Source organism: Ursus arctos, unplaced genomic scaffold (genome assembly GCF_023065955.2).
Source record: "Ursus arctos isolate Adak ecotype North America unplaced genomic scaffold, UrsArc2.0 scaffold_17, whole genome shotgun sequence".
Lineage (NCBI taxonomy): Eukaryota > Metazoa > Chordata > Mammalia > Carnivora > Ursidae > Ursus > Ursus arctos.
The window spans coordinates 37,332,731-37,350,199 of NW_026622841.1; the positions used below are offsets into that span (position 1 = coordinate 37,332,731).

The window sequence follows — 17,469 nt, forward strand, 5'->3', positions numbered from 1 at the left end:
ATTAAATTCCGTCTAATTAGTAGCAATAACACAAACACAGCATCTCCCCAATCCTCCCACACCCATTATCTATTTGGACACTCAAAAGCAGACTTCTAAGTATTTCATAAGCTAAAGAAAAAAATTTAATAGAAATTAGGAAATATTTGTATTCTAAAGGACAATGCTAAAATTTGTAAAATGCAACTCGGTTTAAAAGATAAAGTGTATCTATTACAGACTAGAAAAAATACTGAAAATTCAAGGGTAACTATATGAATTAAGAAGTAAATAAATGAACTAGAAAAATTTGAGAAGGAAGGAAAGATTACAAAAATAAGAGTATACATTCATGAAATAGAAAAGGACAATGACCATCAACACCAAAAAAAGGGGTTTTGTTTTTGTTTCTTGCATTAGACTAATGAAATAGACATACCTCTGGTAAAACCTGGTATAAATAAAGAGGAATGAAAGGTAGGGACATAATTCTAGATATAGCAGACGAGGCACATAAAATGAAAAATAGATTTTAAGTGGCATAATAAAATACTACACTTGTTCCAATATCTTTGAAGACCAACTATTTTCAGTTTATAAATATTCAAATTTAATTTAAAACAGAAAACCTGAATAAATTTGCAAAAACTTTAAAATAATGGATAAACAGGCAACCTCCCCTATCCCACATACACACAGAATATATAAGTTGCCCTAAAGATGAGTATTACCAGTCCATTAAGAACTCGCCCATCACTTCATTTTGTACATATTCCAGAGGATAGGTTTATAAAGAAATATTTACATAAAGAAATATTTACAATTCACTTTATGAAGTTAATCTAACCTTTATTCCAAAATAAGGATAAACAAGAACAGTATATGAGAAAAAAATTATCTTCTCTCATTCTGTGGGTTGCCTCTTAGTTTTGTAGGTTCCTCAAGAAGTTAAAAATAGAGCTACCCAAGATCCAGCAATCGCACTACTAGGTATTTATCCCAAAGACACAGATGTAGTGAAAAGAAGGGGCACATGCGCTCCAATGTTCATAGCAGCAATGTCCACAATAGCCAAACTGTGGAAGGAGCCAAGATGACCTTTAACAGATGAATGAATAAAGAAGATGTGGTTCATATATATAATGGAATATTACTCAGCCATCAGAAAGGATGAGTACCCACCATTTGCATCGACATGAATGCAACTGGAGGGGATTATGCTAAGTGAAATAAGTCAAGCAGAGAAAGACAGTTATCATATGGTTTCACTCATATGTGGAACATAAGCAACAGCACGGAGGACCATAGGAGGAGGGAGGGAAATCTGAAGGGGGAGAAATCAGAGAGGGAAACAAACCATGAGAGACTCTGCACTCCAGGAAACAAACTGAGGGTTACAGAAGTGAGGGGGATGGGGAGATGGGGTAACTGGGTGATGGGTATTAAGGAGGGCACGTGTGGTGATGAGCACTGGGTGTTATATGCAACTAATGACTATTTGAACACTATATCAAAAACTAATGATGTACTACTACATGTTGGCTAACTGAACATAATTAAAAAAAGAGAAAAAACTATCAACCAATATGACACAAAAAAGTACAAACGTATCATTTAAAAAAAATCTAAAGCAAATCTGACCAACTCTAACATCTGTTTAGTCACGGAGATAGGCACATAGGTGTCTGCTTTATTAGCATCTGTACTTTTCTATATGTTTAAAGTATTTCACAACTAAAAAAAAATCACAAGGAGAGAATTAGGGAGAAGCTTCTTTTCTCAGCAGTGGAGGCAAAGGCAAAATCTAGAGACAGAAATGTTGAGAAATATAGGAAAGTAGTCTGTTTAATTCTCATTTATGGCCTAAATAATCTCATATGAAGTAGCTGAGGTCATTTACCATGAGTGATTCTGACTGGGGAGGAGTGCTGGGGAAATAAGAAAATCATAAGACTTCAAAACATGTGTTATAAGCAATGTGAAAAGCAGGACTTATGCTGTTGGTTACTATGTAGTATGGTTCAAAATCTTTTAAAAAATCATTGATAAAAGAAGATTCAGAGAGGTACATAATCTTTAATAACAAACCCAAAAGAAGATGTATTTCAAAGATGTCCAACTAAGCAAGAACATGTTCCATAATTTTGGAACAAAGACAGAGCAGATGAACTTATTGCTAAATTTGTAGCCGCACAGGATGTTTAATCCCATTTTAATTATCCTTACACACTTACTCTTAATTGGCTTAAGAACAATCCAATTATATCTGATTGTCTTATCTCATTAGAGCTGGTACCTCGTCTCCCTACAGCATTCAGAGGAAGAAAAAGATGTCATTTTAGTACCTAATTCCTGGACACCAGAGAGAGTAAAGTAGCTGAAGTCCAGAGAAGGAGGGAAGAGAAGCATCAGTTGCCAAAGTGCCACAGTAAGAGTCTATGCCACACAAGAAGACACTAGGCTGGCCTCATGATAAACATCATGGGGAATATGTCCAATCAGGGTCAGGGAAATTATTATTCTGAACCAAAGGGAGTTCAAAGACCACCAATGTGAGTAAAGGCTGCGGACTGCTCTGGTGTACTTGCTGATCAATGGGTAGTCTGCAGGCTTAAAAACTCCTATTTCCCAGGAGGGAACCCACAGAGGATTTATGCATAAAATGCACAAACACAGAGACACAGACATAACACTCACCCAGAGGGAAGGAGCCCATGCAACAGGCAGCCCAGAGTCTTTTGTTACAAGAGGAACTACCCAAAAAAATACAGAAAGAGTTCAAAATGAAAGAATTCTTCATTGTCTCAAAGAAATTAGAGAGGAATGATACTAAAAGAGCTCAGAGAAAAACAGGCTCTCAAAGATTTAGTGTAAGGGGAAAAAAATTTATCATAGGACAAAAGCAAATCATCTACAGTGTGACTGAACACAGACTTCAGAAATCGAGTATCTGTATAATGAGACTATCGGGTAGCATTGGATCCATTAAAAAATAGTACTGAGGTTAAATAACTATGGAGATTATGGTTACAAAACAGAACATAAATGTTGGCAACTTTGATGTTTAAAAATAATAAAAGTAACAAAAACATGGAGATAGGAGGGTCTGTAATTGTAATTATTCATATATCCTTTATAATAGATTGTCCAAAGCTGTAATGAGTAATCAAAAAAATAATCACTCCTATTTCAGTTTTTCATTTTTTAATACCTTTGGAGAGAACTTTTAGATATGAATATATCTCGTGGCAATGTTCAGCAATTTAATTTTTTGGTTTTACTTTATTATTCAGCTAAAATTAATTAAACTTCGTACTTTTAATTAAAATGGTTAATACAGTTTTTCTAAGATGATTTCTGGCTATAGACACACAATAAGAGATGTCAAATCACTTTCTTCCACCAGGTGAGGATAAGAGAAGTCTGACTCAGAAGAGGGCCTTCACCTGACTCTGCCAGTGCCCTATCTCAGACTTTCAGTCTCTAGAAAAGGAGTTAAGGTAGGAGAACCCTATGCTTGCCTCATTCCTCCAACACAGCTAGATAAATATTGGATCATTCTGAACACCCAAGAAATCGATCTGAGGACCAACAGAATAAGCTGCACAACTGGAAGGAGAGAAGAGGCCACAGTGTGGAGGTAGGAGGTATGGAGATATGATTTGGGGAGAGAAAGATCTTGTCTTCTGCAGAGGGGAGGAAGCCTTGATTGCAGAGAGAGGAGAGGGGGAGAGAGAGGGAGAGCGAGTGAGCACTGCAGAGGGGCTCACACAGGGAAGACTCGTCCCCAAAGCCACTGGCTCGGAAAACAAGAGGGCTGGTTACATTGAGTGTTTACAACCAGTGGTGCTCAAAGACTGGAGTTTTCCAGTTCCGTGCCATGGCTGGGGTGGAGCCTGGTGGGTGTAAAGGTGCTCCCGTGGAGAAGAGTGGAGGCCCGAGAGCAGAGGGTGCAATGTGAGGATCCTCTGGGATACACTGGGAGAGATTTTCTCCCCCTTCTTATAGTGCATGTGGGAGAGGTGGCTCTGCCTCTCAGGGGATAACAGAGCCAGCAGGTGCCGTTGCCGGAGACATCTGGGGGCGTCTAACCTGAACTCATGCTTCTGCTGCACTTCACTGTGAACTGCGAGCTCCTCTGCATTGGCACGGCTGCCCTTCTGGGACAAGATGGCGCCAGTCCCAGCGCAGCTAGAGCCTTCCCCAGCCTCTTTTAACACGCAGACCCAGCGCACACCTAGGTAACACTTGCCACACTCCGGATACGATCCAAATACTTCTCACTGCAGGCAAGTAGAAATTCTGCAGTGGACTGACCTGAGGAAAAGAGCAGCCAAAACACAGCAGCAGAGCACACACAGTATCCACCAGAAACACTTCCTGAAGTGCCAGACTCTGGAAAGTGTATGATCTCTTCTTAATAAAGCCATTGTTCTCAGGAGCAGGAAACATAACAGGCTTTCCTTACACACAGAAGAAGACAGAGACCTAGACAAAATGCCAAGATGGAGGAATTCATCCCAAACAAAAGAACAAGAAAAGGTCACAGCCAGGGATCTAACTGAAACAGATATAAGTAATATGCCTGATCCAGAATTTAAAACAAAATTCATAAGGACACTAGTTGGGCTTGAGAAAAACATAGAAGACACCAGGGAGTCTCTTACCACAGAGATAAAAGACCTAACAACTAGTCAGGCCAAAAAATAGAAATAAAAATGCTATAACCAAAATGTGAAACTGACTGGATATAATGACCACAGGATGGAACAAACAGAAGAGCAAATAAGTGAAACAGAAGAAAAAATTATGGAAAATAATCAAGTTGAAAAGAATAGGGAAAGAAAAATATCCCACAGTAGGGACAGAGAGAACATACCTCAACATCATAAAGGCCATATATGAAAGACCCACAGCTAATATCATCTTCAATGGGGAAAAACTGAAAGCTTTCCCTCTATGGTCAGGAACAAGACAGGGATGTTCCTGAGAGTTATACTGGGTAACTCTCACCATTGTTATTTAATACAGTTCTGGAAGACCGAGCCTCAGCAATCAGATAACACAAAGAAATAAAAGGCATCCAAATCGCAAGGAAGAAGTCAAACTTTCACTATTCACAGATAACATGATACTCTATGTAGAAAACCAAAAGACTCCATCAAGGGGCTCCTGGGTGGCTCAGTCGGTTCAGTGTCTACCTTCGATACTGCGATCCAGCCTCACATCGGGCTCCCTGCTCAGTGGGGAGTTTGCTTGTCCCTCTGCCCCTCTCTCTTCTCTAGCTCTCTCATTCAAATAAGCAAAATCTTCAAAAAAAAAAAAAAAACACTCTACCAGAAAATTGCTAGAACTGATACATTAATTCAGTAAAGTCACAGGATGAAAAATCAACATACAGAATTCTGTGGAATTTCCTTACACCAATAATGAAGCAGCAGAAAGTGAAATCAAGGAATTGGTTCTGTTTGCAATTGCACCCAAAACAATAAGGTACCTAGGAATAAACCTAAACAAAGAGGTAAAAGATTTGTACTCTAAAAACAAACAGTGTTCTTAAGTGTTCTATAGAAACTAAGTGCTTTATAACACTTATGAAAGAAATTGAAGATGACACAAATAAATGGAAAAACATTCCATGCTCATGGATTGGAAGAAAAAGCATTGTTAAAATGTCTATACTATCCAAAGCAGTCTACACATTTAATGCAATCCCTATCAAAATACCACCAGCATTTTTCACAGAGCTAGAACAAACAATCCTAAAATTTGTATGGACCTACGAAAGACCCTGAATAGCCAAAGCAATCTGGAAAAGAAAAGCAAAGCTGGAAGCATCAAAATTCCAGATGTCAAGCTCTATTACAAAGCTATAGTCATTATGACAGTGTGGCACTGGCACAAAACACACACATAGATCAATGGAACAGAATAGAAAACCCAGAAATGGACCCACAACTCTGTGGTCAACTCATGTCTGACAAAGCAGGAAAGAACATCCAATGGAAAAACGTCCCTTCAACAAATGGTGATGGGAAAGCTGAAGAGCCACATGCAGAAGAGTGGAACTGGACCATTTTCTTATGCCACATACAAAAATAAATTCAAAATGGATTAAAGACCTAAATATGAGGCAGGAAACCATCAACATCCTAGAGGAGAACACAGGCAGCAACCTCTTTGACATCAGCCGTAGCTGACGGGGAACCTCTTACACTGTTGGTGGGAATGCAAACCGGTGAAGCCACTTCTGGAAAACAGTTTGGAATTTCCTCAAAAAGTTAAATATAGAACTACCCTATAATCCAGCAATTGCACTACTAGGTATTTACCCAAAGGATACAAAAATACTGATTCAAAGGGACACATGCACCTGATGTTTATAGCAGCATTGTCAATAGCCAAAATATGGAAAGAGCCCAAATGTCAATCAACTGATGAATGGATAAAGAAGTGGTGTGTATATATGATGGAATATTAGTCATCAGAAAGAATGAAATTTGCCATCTGCAATGACATGGATGGAGCAGAGTGTATTATACTAAGCAAACTAATTGAGTCAGTGAAATACAAATACCATATGATTACACTCATATGTTGAATTTAAGAAACAAAAAAGATGAACATAAGGGAAAGAAAAGGAGAGAGAGAGAGAGAGAGAGAGAGAGAGAGAGAGAGAGGGAGGGAGAGGCAAACCACAAAAGAGACTCTTACCTATAAAGAACAAACTGAGGGTTGCTGGAGGGGAGTGGAGGGATGGCTAGATAGGTGATGGGTATTAAGAAGGGCCCTTCTTGTGATGAGCACTGGGTGTTATATGTACGTGATTATAAAAAAAAAATGGTGTCAAATCATGTTTATACAACACTGGGAAAATTATTTTGGATGATAGGATTTAGGGATATTATTCAAATTTTATTTTAATTTTCCTGTATTATTTTAAAAGTGTGTAACATTTTATGAAACCAGCGAAGTTGTAATTCTTCACTACAAAAAGATTAAACCAAATAAAATACACTGGAATGAATCCTAGAAGTTGGGCTCAGTAAAGACATTTATTAAAAACCCCTCAGAGATAATCCTTTAGAAGCTTAGATTTGTTTAGCAAGTACTTTTTAAACTCCTACTGTGTGATCAGGTAGGAAGGAGTATAATTAAAAACTGGCTTAGGTCAATGACCCCTAATTCAAGGAACTTACATTTCAGTTAGGGAAAAATGTGAGAAATTAATACAAAACAAGTGGAAGGAGAGAGGATCATTAAACAATTTTTAAAAATATTTACAGCCTGTCCTCTAAGTGCCCTGAAGACCGTGAGATGATAATGTACCAGGGTTAGCTCAGAAAGCTCCATAGGGGAGGTTTTAAAGGAGTTTCATCTTTTGCTAAGGGCAGGAGACAGGCTACGAAACAACTGATGAGGCAAGAAAACCCGTACTTCAGACCCTATTTTCAGCCGTCACCAACCTTTCATCTCACCAGCTGAGGTTTCTACTGCCTCATTAATATTTACTGTGATACTAATTTGCAAGACCTTTGACAATAAAAGAGCCCAGTAGATATCATTAGCATTTGTTTGTATGCTTATCAGAATAGTGTTTCTACCATGTATGATGTAAAAATGGGTGACAGACCCATTTTTATTTTAACATCATTAGAGAAACAGTCTTTAGACCCATTATTTTATTCAATTGTACCCACTCACTCTGTTACCATGACTATTCAATCAGAGAGCTATTCAGAGAAATATTCTCATAATTTTCATACATAACCCTGGAAAAGAACAACCAAACCAAACCAAATAAACCAACAAACAAAAACCCATGTTAGAAGTAATGGGTTCCCATGCTTAGTGATATATTTCTCATAATAGTTTCAAGATCATCATTGGAAGAACTAGAATGACTAAGGGATACGAAAGTTCAATAATTTTTTTTTAAAGATTCATTTATTTATTTTAGAAAGAGAGAGAGAAAGAGCAAGTGAAGAGAGCGGCAGAGGGAGAGAATCTTCAAGCAGACACTCCGCTGAGTACATGACCCTGAGATCATGACCTGAGCTGAAACCAAGAGTCGGAAGCTAAACCAGCTGAGCCACCCAGGCACTCCTGGTAATTTTTTATTGTGTGTTCCTCACCCTCTCCAGGGAAGATGACATATGAAGGGACCTGAAGTTGGTCTATGGCACGTTCTTCCCACAGCATCCTCAGGGAGGGGCACCAGGCTCTGGGCTACATGCATGAGATTCCAAGACCCAAGTGAAATCTATCCCTGAATAGGGTGACCAGCCTGCAGTTTGACTGAGTAATTGCCACAGACCAAGAGGAAGCACTTAGGGGACAATGAGAAGTAGATTATATCCTATTAGGGAAATCTCACAATAAGGATGACAATTTAGACTAACACCCTAACCTCTGATTTTGACTGGATTTAGTATCAGGGTTACCAATTTAAGTTAGAAAAGATTTAGGCCATTTGTTTTAATTCAGAATGGTTTCAACAGGTTAGGAGTTATATACGGTTACTTCTTCCTAGAGAAGACAATGATGGTTCAAAGCACATTTCTGAAACTGTATGAATTAGATGTCTAACCCTGATGGGGCAAACACGAAGGAGAACCAGCTCTCCCTGTCTGGCTGGCTACTGGGTGTTGGCTGGGTTCATCTTTCTTTGTGCCGTGTCTGCGGCTCTACAAGAATGACCTTCCCCAGGAGCACGGGATCGTTTTTATTCAAGGGTATGTAAGCATACCGAAACCTATAGGATGCCTCATTCATCCACACTTACTACTCCTTCAGCTCCTTAAACATAATTCATTCAAAACGTATCCAGCACCTACCGAATGAGAGGGGCATAATGGGTGTGGTGAGGACCTCGAAGACAGACAGGAAGGTCACTGTACCCAAGGAATTAACAACGTAATGGCAAAGAGGGGAGAGCAAAATATAAATAAATATGCCGTAAGGAATCTTAAATACCATTCCGATTTGAAAATGCTTCACAGCATTGAGATTCTTTTACTCTGTAAGATTCCTAGGATCATAGAACCTCAAAAACATTACTTTCTGAAAGAGACAGGGGGTACTGTCTAGAAATGGTTACACTGAAGGCCCTTTCTTTCATTTCATTCTTCCATTTTTTCACTGTTTATTTTACAATGCTGGGCCTATACTGGAAGCTTCGTAAGCACCACTGGCTTCACTGGCACAGAATAAGCCACACTACCCAGCTGCTTGCTGGTTAGGCCTCAGTCCCGTTTCCTGCCCAGTAATCACCTTCAGCTTCTCTTTGGCAGTGTTTTTCCTAAACTGACTTATTTTAAGTCCTGTCTTCTTCCTCCATCTGCCTGATTTTACAGGATCAGCCAGGAAATCTAGCTTTCCCTTCTATGTGGAACCAGTGAACCAGCCTTTTAACGTGGATGGTGGACCCGTCGCATCACAGAGAGCCCTGCTGCTTCTCAGTGGCGCCCGCAGGTCTGCGGAACGGGCTAGATGACAGAACACTCAACACCCAAGGTAACGGTTTAGACTTCAGAGCCAGCTATGCCTTGGCTAGTATCTTAGTCATGTCATTTACAGGAAACCTCCTTCACACCCTCTGGGCCTCAGTTTCTTCAGCTGAAAAATGGGAATAATTCTACTATACAAAATTGAAGGCAGTACTAAACGAGATAACATGTCCAGATACTCAGACCACTGCATTAAATATGGGCAGTGAATATGATTTCACTTCCACATCCCTTCATTAAGGTAGCTTCATTATTCTATTACTTTGCAGTCTTTTTTTTTTTTAAAGCAGGTTAAAATGAACACAGTGGCCTCCTTTATCAACTTTTTAATTTGCTAACAAGTCAGCTGAAATACTCTGACAATACAATTTTTAACATGTAAGATGGCTATTGCCATGCAGGGCTTCTAGGTAACAACAGTTAGAATACAAGAGCTCCTGACTAAAGACCTGAACACCTACAGGATCCTGATGACATAATACACACTCTTCTTGACTTCCAATCCTGAAGTTGGCTAAGTAATTAAACAGGGGGGTCCCTATGCCCTGAATTTTTTTAAACTCATGATATGGTATTGACTTTAATGAAGCTGGTAGCAGGCCATTTTTAACCAAAGGTCACTGACTTTTAAATTACTTAGGGTATCATACATAACATGGCATTTTTTTTTTAGTACATTCTTTACATAGCACTCTCCCATGATAGTTTTCTATTTTAGAAGCTACTTCTATTAAAGTACTTACTTTACAACCCCCAAAAGACTAGAAAAAAATCACAGCAGTATATATGTGAGGTTATATACAAACACACATTCATACATTTTGGGCTACACAAAAATTATAAAATTATTTAGCCTTGGAAATAATGCAAAAGAGGTAATTATGCCACATGCCAAGAATGTAAAACAAAAATAAATTCTGCTTTCCCAAAGAGATCTTATCTAAGGATATATAAATCCTATTCAAATACTTTTTATTGAAAGCATGCTCCCAGGATTTAGCAAAATTCCTGGTATACAATAGGCAATCAGTAAACCTTTACTATATATATATATATATATATATATATATATATATATATATATATATATATATATTTTACTTATATCATATATATGTATACACATTTATATATATACACATTTATATATATACATTTATATATATATTTATATACACACACACACACACATACTCACATACACACATATTTATAGAGACAGAGAGAAAGGGAGAAAGTAAGTAAAACTCTTGCTTGAATTTTATAAACAGATGAACTGCAAATAAGAATTACCCTAAGCTGCCAAGAAAGTAAGTGGCAGAACCAATAATAAAGTTCAGGTCAGTAACTTTGCAGTTTCTCCCAACCATTTTACAAAACGTTACAATGATCCAGGTCATTATCATTACCCTTCCTCAGGGGTGAAATAACTGAGAGAGAGAAATGAAGCCATTAGGTCCAGACATCCAACAAGGCAGGTTCGGTAGAGAATTACAATGTTCAGCCCTGGATATGTTTATTTTTGTCTCTGTAATTGTCATGTTACGTTTTCCCTGAATGCTGCCGTTGAGCTCCTGATGCAAGAGATCAGGAAGGGAGTCTGCAGGAGAAAACCTGGTGCTGACTGGCAGGACCCAGGCACTGTGTCTCCCCTACTCTCAGCAATTTTACACTGTTTTTCCGACAAGCACTACTGAATATTTCAAGCAGCACAGATGACAAGCAAAGCAGAGCAGCTTTACTGCAGCGGCCCCTATAACAATGTCCTCGACGGCTGGATGAACTCTTGACCAAAAGTTGCTTTTTTCCCCCCAAGTACAGTCTATTCCAATAAACTGAAACCCAGTTGCAACAAAACATGGCGTGGTAGATAAAACCATGACTTGCCAGATCATTTCTTGAATAGAGATCACTTTAAATCTCCTATCTTTACCCAATAATATCATTTACAAATTCAGCAATATGCTTAAGCCCAATCTGCTGGAACTATATTTTCTTATTTAATATCCTTTTTGGTTGAGGTAAACTGGAGAGATTTTTAAGTTTCCTTGTTTAACCATTAAGAAAAAAAAATGTTCTAAGAATTTTCCATCATTTCATTGAAAAAGATATAAATCTCTAAAATGTGAAATGTCATAGTCTATTGAACACTCACCCAAACCAGACTTTTTTAATCGTTTTAAGTGCTGACTTGTTTGTTTTCCAGTGGGAGATTTTTGCCCATGTTTCATTTCTTTATCTGAACTGTCTGCTTCACCATTTTTAGATTCGGATCCTAAAAAAGGAAATAGTTATTATGTCATTATCTTCCTCTTGCTGTCCTTGAAAAGAAAAATCTAAAATTATTTCAAAAACCGTAGATATAATCTCCTTTTCTATAAGTTAATTCACTACCTTTGGCCACAATCTGATTCCTCTGCTGGATATAAAGCGAAAAGCCCAATAAATCAATCAAACAGAACAAAAAGCAAGAACAGATGGCCTAATAGTGGAGTCAAAAACACGTTCACTGATCTGATAGCTTTTAAAAGAAACACTCAGACCTTTTGTAAAAACACACGGATAAGCTTCGACAATTCTATACCATTTAGAGACGATGCAAGACAGAGATAGAACCATGAAGGAAGAAGAGAAGCTTGAAGAGGAGAGAGGATGCCTTTCTAAATAACTTTACATTGAAACAGGAACAGAAAATGCAAACATCAGTCTATAAAAAATAGAATGGTACACAGCTGATAAAGTGACAGAAGGTAAATTAGAAGAAAAGGTCAGGGCTGCACTGAGGTGAGAAGAATGTTCCCAGAACACAGAAACTAATAAAGGATGCCTGATTTTTGCAGCAGAAGACTGAAAAACAAATTCACACTCACGGAAGAACTGCTTTTGATGGCATTGCACATCAGCATGTGGTCCACCATTAAAGTTCAACATTCAAACAAAAGCCAGAGCAACAACAAAAAAAATCCACCCGGCAGTACCACACATTTTCTCACACCCATTGACATTAGCAAATGAAGTCCTTTGATGATGAGCGAGCTGGTGCCTCTTATTTTTGGAAAAGCGAAATGCCCTATTATTTTGGACTCACTGAGAGAGTCCAAAGTATAAAAAAATTAAAACGAAACCTCAAGTAGAAATATTATTCGGTTGCAGAGAAAAATTCCTGACATCTCTCTCAGTGAAGAAGTCTCCTCCGGGAAGAGACTGGCCAAGCATACGGTATTTTAGCTCTTTACCTGAAGGCGAATCCGACTGCTCATCAGACACCTTTAATGGTGTCAAAACAACACGAGGAACAGTCTTGTTTACCATCATTGAGACTCCATTTCTTCTTTTCTGTTGCTGCCTCAAAGCCTACAAAACATGATAATAAAATGTAACGTAAAAATATAGCCACAATGATTTCTCATAATTGAATTAAACGATCCATTTGCCCAACATTACATACAACCTCTTAAGAGACTTAAATTCCACAGAGTCACTAATTTGTCCTGATTCTTAATAGTCATCTTCATGTCATTTTTCCCTCAAAAGCAGCAAATCAGGCTTTTGGCAAAGGGCAGCAACCTGAGACCATTTGGTGTATAATTCTGAAAACAAAGCAGCGCTTTAAAGGTCTGTTCCACCTTAGCCATGTGGCTTGGGAGCCCGTGGAACTTGAAACCATGACTCCCAAGAAAAATAAATGTAAAATAAATGTTTCGAGACCAGGATAAAAATAGATGTGTCTGCACTTCTCCTGCAGGTGCGTCCTCTCCAGTGCACTGCTCGGTCAATCAAGTTAACACCAAGTGTCATCAGTACGTGCAGCAGGTAAGGGCTACAGTATTGATGCGCTCGCTCGGCCGTGGGGAGCGCCGTGCAGAATCACTGAACATGGCAGGAATCATTTATTTCTGTGAAGGGAATCAGTCCTAATCTTGGAAACCTTGCAGCACTTGGCTTCTGTCTGCTTGACTTTGGGCATTAACCTTCAGAACACGAACATGACGGCGTTCTGGCAAATCCAGGGGAAAAAAAATTGAGACGAGAATAAATCTCTCCAAATGGGAGTGCTTTGTGTTTCATAAATGAAGCAACCACGGTGATGATAATGTAATAAAAGACATTTAAAAGTTTTGAAATACAGCTTATCCAGCGGATCGCTTTACACAGAAAATTACCTGTAATAAAAAGGGTCTTCAGCCCACAAAACTGAAGAGACATTAAATTCGGAGTTACAGGGATGCTAAAACTCCTTAAAAGGTTAAAAGGCTGACCACAGACAGTCTCAGACGTTTTTATTCCTGGCTGCTGTGTCATTTCTAGCGATTTTATAACAACTCAGTTCCTTGATTAATGTTCTTCGACTAGAAGTTGTGACAGCCTCCTAAAATACTGCGTTGGTTGTATATCCCCTGCTGTCAGAAACAATGTCATTTTAGTTGCAAAGGGTATTAGTTGAATGTCCAACTTGCAGGTTGTACGATTTAGCGATCAAATAATTAGAGAAGTAAAAAATTAAATACCATTTAAATGAGAGAAGGCGTATTCAGAAGAGATTTAGAACCGGATGGAGAAGTGGATGGCTTGGGAAATCTATTACAAGGGATACTGTTGCTAATGAAAACACAAGCCACTTCCCTCCAATTCTGACATCTACTGAGCTTTTCTAAAGTACCAGGCACTGTGTGGGGGACAAGGGTTACAAAAATGAACAAAATGCCCTCCTCCTCTCCTTCAGCTTGCTGTCAATAATATATTTAATGAGAACATGTGTGCTATAAAATATTTAAGACATTTACCCTTTCTTTCATCAAGGTGTACACAACTGTATAAATCTCTACGGCCTGGTGTAAGAGCTCAGAGCACTTTATAGACATTAACCCATCAATCCAATCATAAAACAGAATGAGGCAATGTGGTGCCTTATATTATGATTAAGTCCATTTTTGCCCACTACATAAGACAATAAAACTTGTACAAAGAATGATTGATTTTAAGGAGTCTATATATCATAGACTTCAACTACTTCCCTTGGCAATCCAAATGGGTATTTTAAAAGCATTCATTTTATGTCAGGGTGGATAGGTATATATTTGAAAATACTGGTTAAGAAGAAAAGAGGTGAACTAATAAAGGGCCTACCTAGAAATTGGAATCATAAAGACGAATGTCTTTTTATAGCATTAGTGGTAAATAATTATTAAGGTAATAAAAATTTTGTCCTCAACTTTTAGAGCTGAGAGGACTCGACTTTAGACAAATTAGTAGTTGGACAGAAAGAAACCATGACAGAGATGATATAATAATAATAATAAGAAAAACCCACAGCATCAAGGTATAGCCAAGGTAGGGATACAGGAATACCAATCAATATTGAAACCATTTCAATATTATTTTTCCTAATATGTATTTCCTACTCAGAAATTTGGACAAATATTTCTGAATACAGTATTTTTTTAAATGCTGAAATGAAACAACATATCTACAGGGGACCACAATTAATGCCCACCATATAAAAAAAAATGGTCTTAAGTGCATTTAAAATATGCATACGTTTCTGTTTTACTTTTGAAAACCATGCATTATATTTGACCCTGAATAACATTTCTAGGGGAAGATAGCAAAAATTGGGAAGTCTTGTTTCCACTGAGGCTAGTCACAGTGGTTAAAGTAGAAAGCTACTGGGCAAACTTGAGGAGCAACACGGTTCAGTTAGCAGAAGGGGCATCTCAATCCCATTTACTAGATTCATAGTCACTTTGGGATAACTTGCAGATCCCAGTTCACTTTCCAGAAAGCAGGATTTATCTGACTCCGGACACCAGGCACAACTTCCAAGCAGATCAGAATGTGGATGGAGGTGGAGAAAACAATGCTGGATAACAGATGTCTGGGATAGTGTGAGCTCCACACAAGAGAACTCTGGCACCTGCCACGTCCACGAGGCAGGCGATACAGCAGTGCCTGCATTCTAGTGATTCCTGTTCTCTTGCTTGTGGGGTGTTCATGGGTTTTTTGGTTAGGTAACTCTATTTCTACAACTATGTGCACATTAACCCCTCAAATACATGCTGGATGTCTCCTCACAATCCCCCTAAAAATGTGCAATGCTTTTTTGGACGTTAGCGTAAGACAAGGACAGAGGGGGAGGCTGAAGTGAGCGAGGAAAGCACATACCCCATTGGAGGAGGCAGTAAGTACTCAAGAGATGCAACACAACTGGATTTTTAGGTGAGTTTTCCTGTTTTTAAACAAAGTACCAAGCAAAACAAAGATAATGCTGAACTAGATTCAGCCTGGGGGTACCAATCTTTGAGACCCACTACACACCATTCCCAATGCTCCTCACCTCCCCAAATAAATGAGTCTGACCACTGCCCAACAGAGGTATTAAAATCCCCCTCTTCTAACGTGCTGACCTGCAGATGATTGGGGACTGGTGCAGAGCCACCTTAATGACTGTGTGGGGTGATGGGGAAGGGCCAGGTTGCAGAGTAAGAGAAAGAATGAACTAACCAGCTGAGTAATGCTGGATAAATTACTTGGGTAAAATATCCCTATAAAACAAAGACAATACTGTTGATAAGATGTTTTAAACAGGACACAGAACAGTACTTAACACTATTTGTAGCACATAGTAAATATTCGGTAAATGTTACTTCTTATATGATTTACCCATTCGGCAACGAATGCATTTTGGGGGGACTTACTCTGTTGTGGTACACTGCTGATCCACAGTAACGAAGAAGACAAAAACAATTTTTTGTTTTATTTTGCATTTTAGCAAAAGACTGACAAGGAATGACCAAAAATAAACATCATAATTTTACACACATACAAGCACTAAGAAAATTATGCCAGGACGAGGAGGTAGAGTAACTGGGGTGGGAAGAAAAATCTCTGGAGAGGTGACAGTGGAGACGAAACCCAAATGACAAAGAGAAACAGCCACGTGAAGACGGCAGAACCTCCAGTCAGGGAAAGAAATAGTATTAAGACCTCTATCAGGGAAGGTCTTTGGTGGTTCAAGGAATAAATAGCTGGGGTAGCTGGAAAGAAGGACTAGAAGATTGCAGAAATGGAAAGGAATTGCCTCAAATGATTGCCAAGGGTTTCTTAGGAACAGGAGATTTATGTTCAAAGCAAAGGCAGCTCTCCACCCTGTCTCTTCCCACAGCCTGAAGGGACCACTCTAGCACTTCTGCCCCAAAGATGGACAGAGGCCCAGCGACGGAAAGCACAGCGTGTCCCCTGCCTGATTAGCACCCTTTGCCTTCACGCCCTGCTTCAGCACACATTTTGAAGCTCCACTCAGGAAGTACATTGCATCTCACACCTTGGACAAGCTTCTTAACGGTTCTGAGCATGTTGAGCGATTTAGGGAAGGGGGTCCTTAAACACTCCAGGAAGCCTTCTGCCTCAGAGCCTCTGCGTGAATTCTCTTCTGTGCACGGCACAGTCTTCCCTCAGACACCTGCATGGCTCGGTTCCTCATATACCTGAGCCCTTACTCGTTGCCTTAGCCCATTTGAGCTGCTCTAACAAAATACCCCAGGCTGGGTAACCTGTAAACCACAGAAATTCATTCTTCCCAGGCTGGAGGCTGGAGGCTTGAGGTCACAGTGCCAGTGTGATCCTGTGAGGGCCCCTCCTCAGGCAGACGGGGGTCAGGGAGCTCCAGTGGGGTCTCTTTTGTAAGAACACTGATCCCATTGATGATGGCTCCATGCTCATAACTTAAGCACCTCCCAAAGACCCCATTTCCAAATACTGCCACGCTGAACCTCCGGATTCAAACCTACGAATCCGGGGGGACACAAACATTCAAATCACACACTCTTCACTGCTTTTTCCACCATATTCTCCATCCCCACCATCCACTCTACTTTATTTCCCCCACCCGTGGAAAATATGTATTTGCATAAAGTCATTTTCTCTTCCCTTCCCCAACCTAGAATATAGACTCTAAAAAACAGGGATTTTCATCTTTTTTGCT

At 39.2% G+C, this 17,469-nt stretch overlaps 1 protein-coding gene across 1 annotated transcript in view; it reads right to left on the minus strand.

Moving 5' to 3' along the window:
- ASXL3 (ASXL transcriptional regulator 3) overlaps positions 1-17,469 on the minus strand; it is a 157,305-nt gene that overhangs the window by 66,211 nt on the left and 73,625 nt on the right. Inside the window, exons 6-7 of the mRNA XM_026495975.3 lie at positions 12,725-12,842; positions 11,644-11,763 (exon numbers count right to left, since the gene is read on the minus strand). Coding sequence (XP_026351760.2) covers positions 11,644-11,763; positions 12,725-12,842 — 238 coding nt within the window. The remainder of the gene's footprint in view (positions 1-11,643; positions 11,764-12,724; positions 12,843-17,469) is intronic.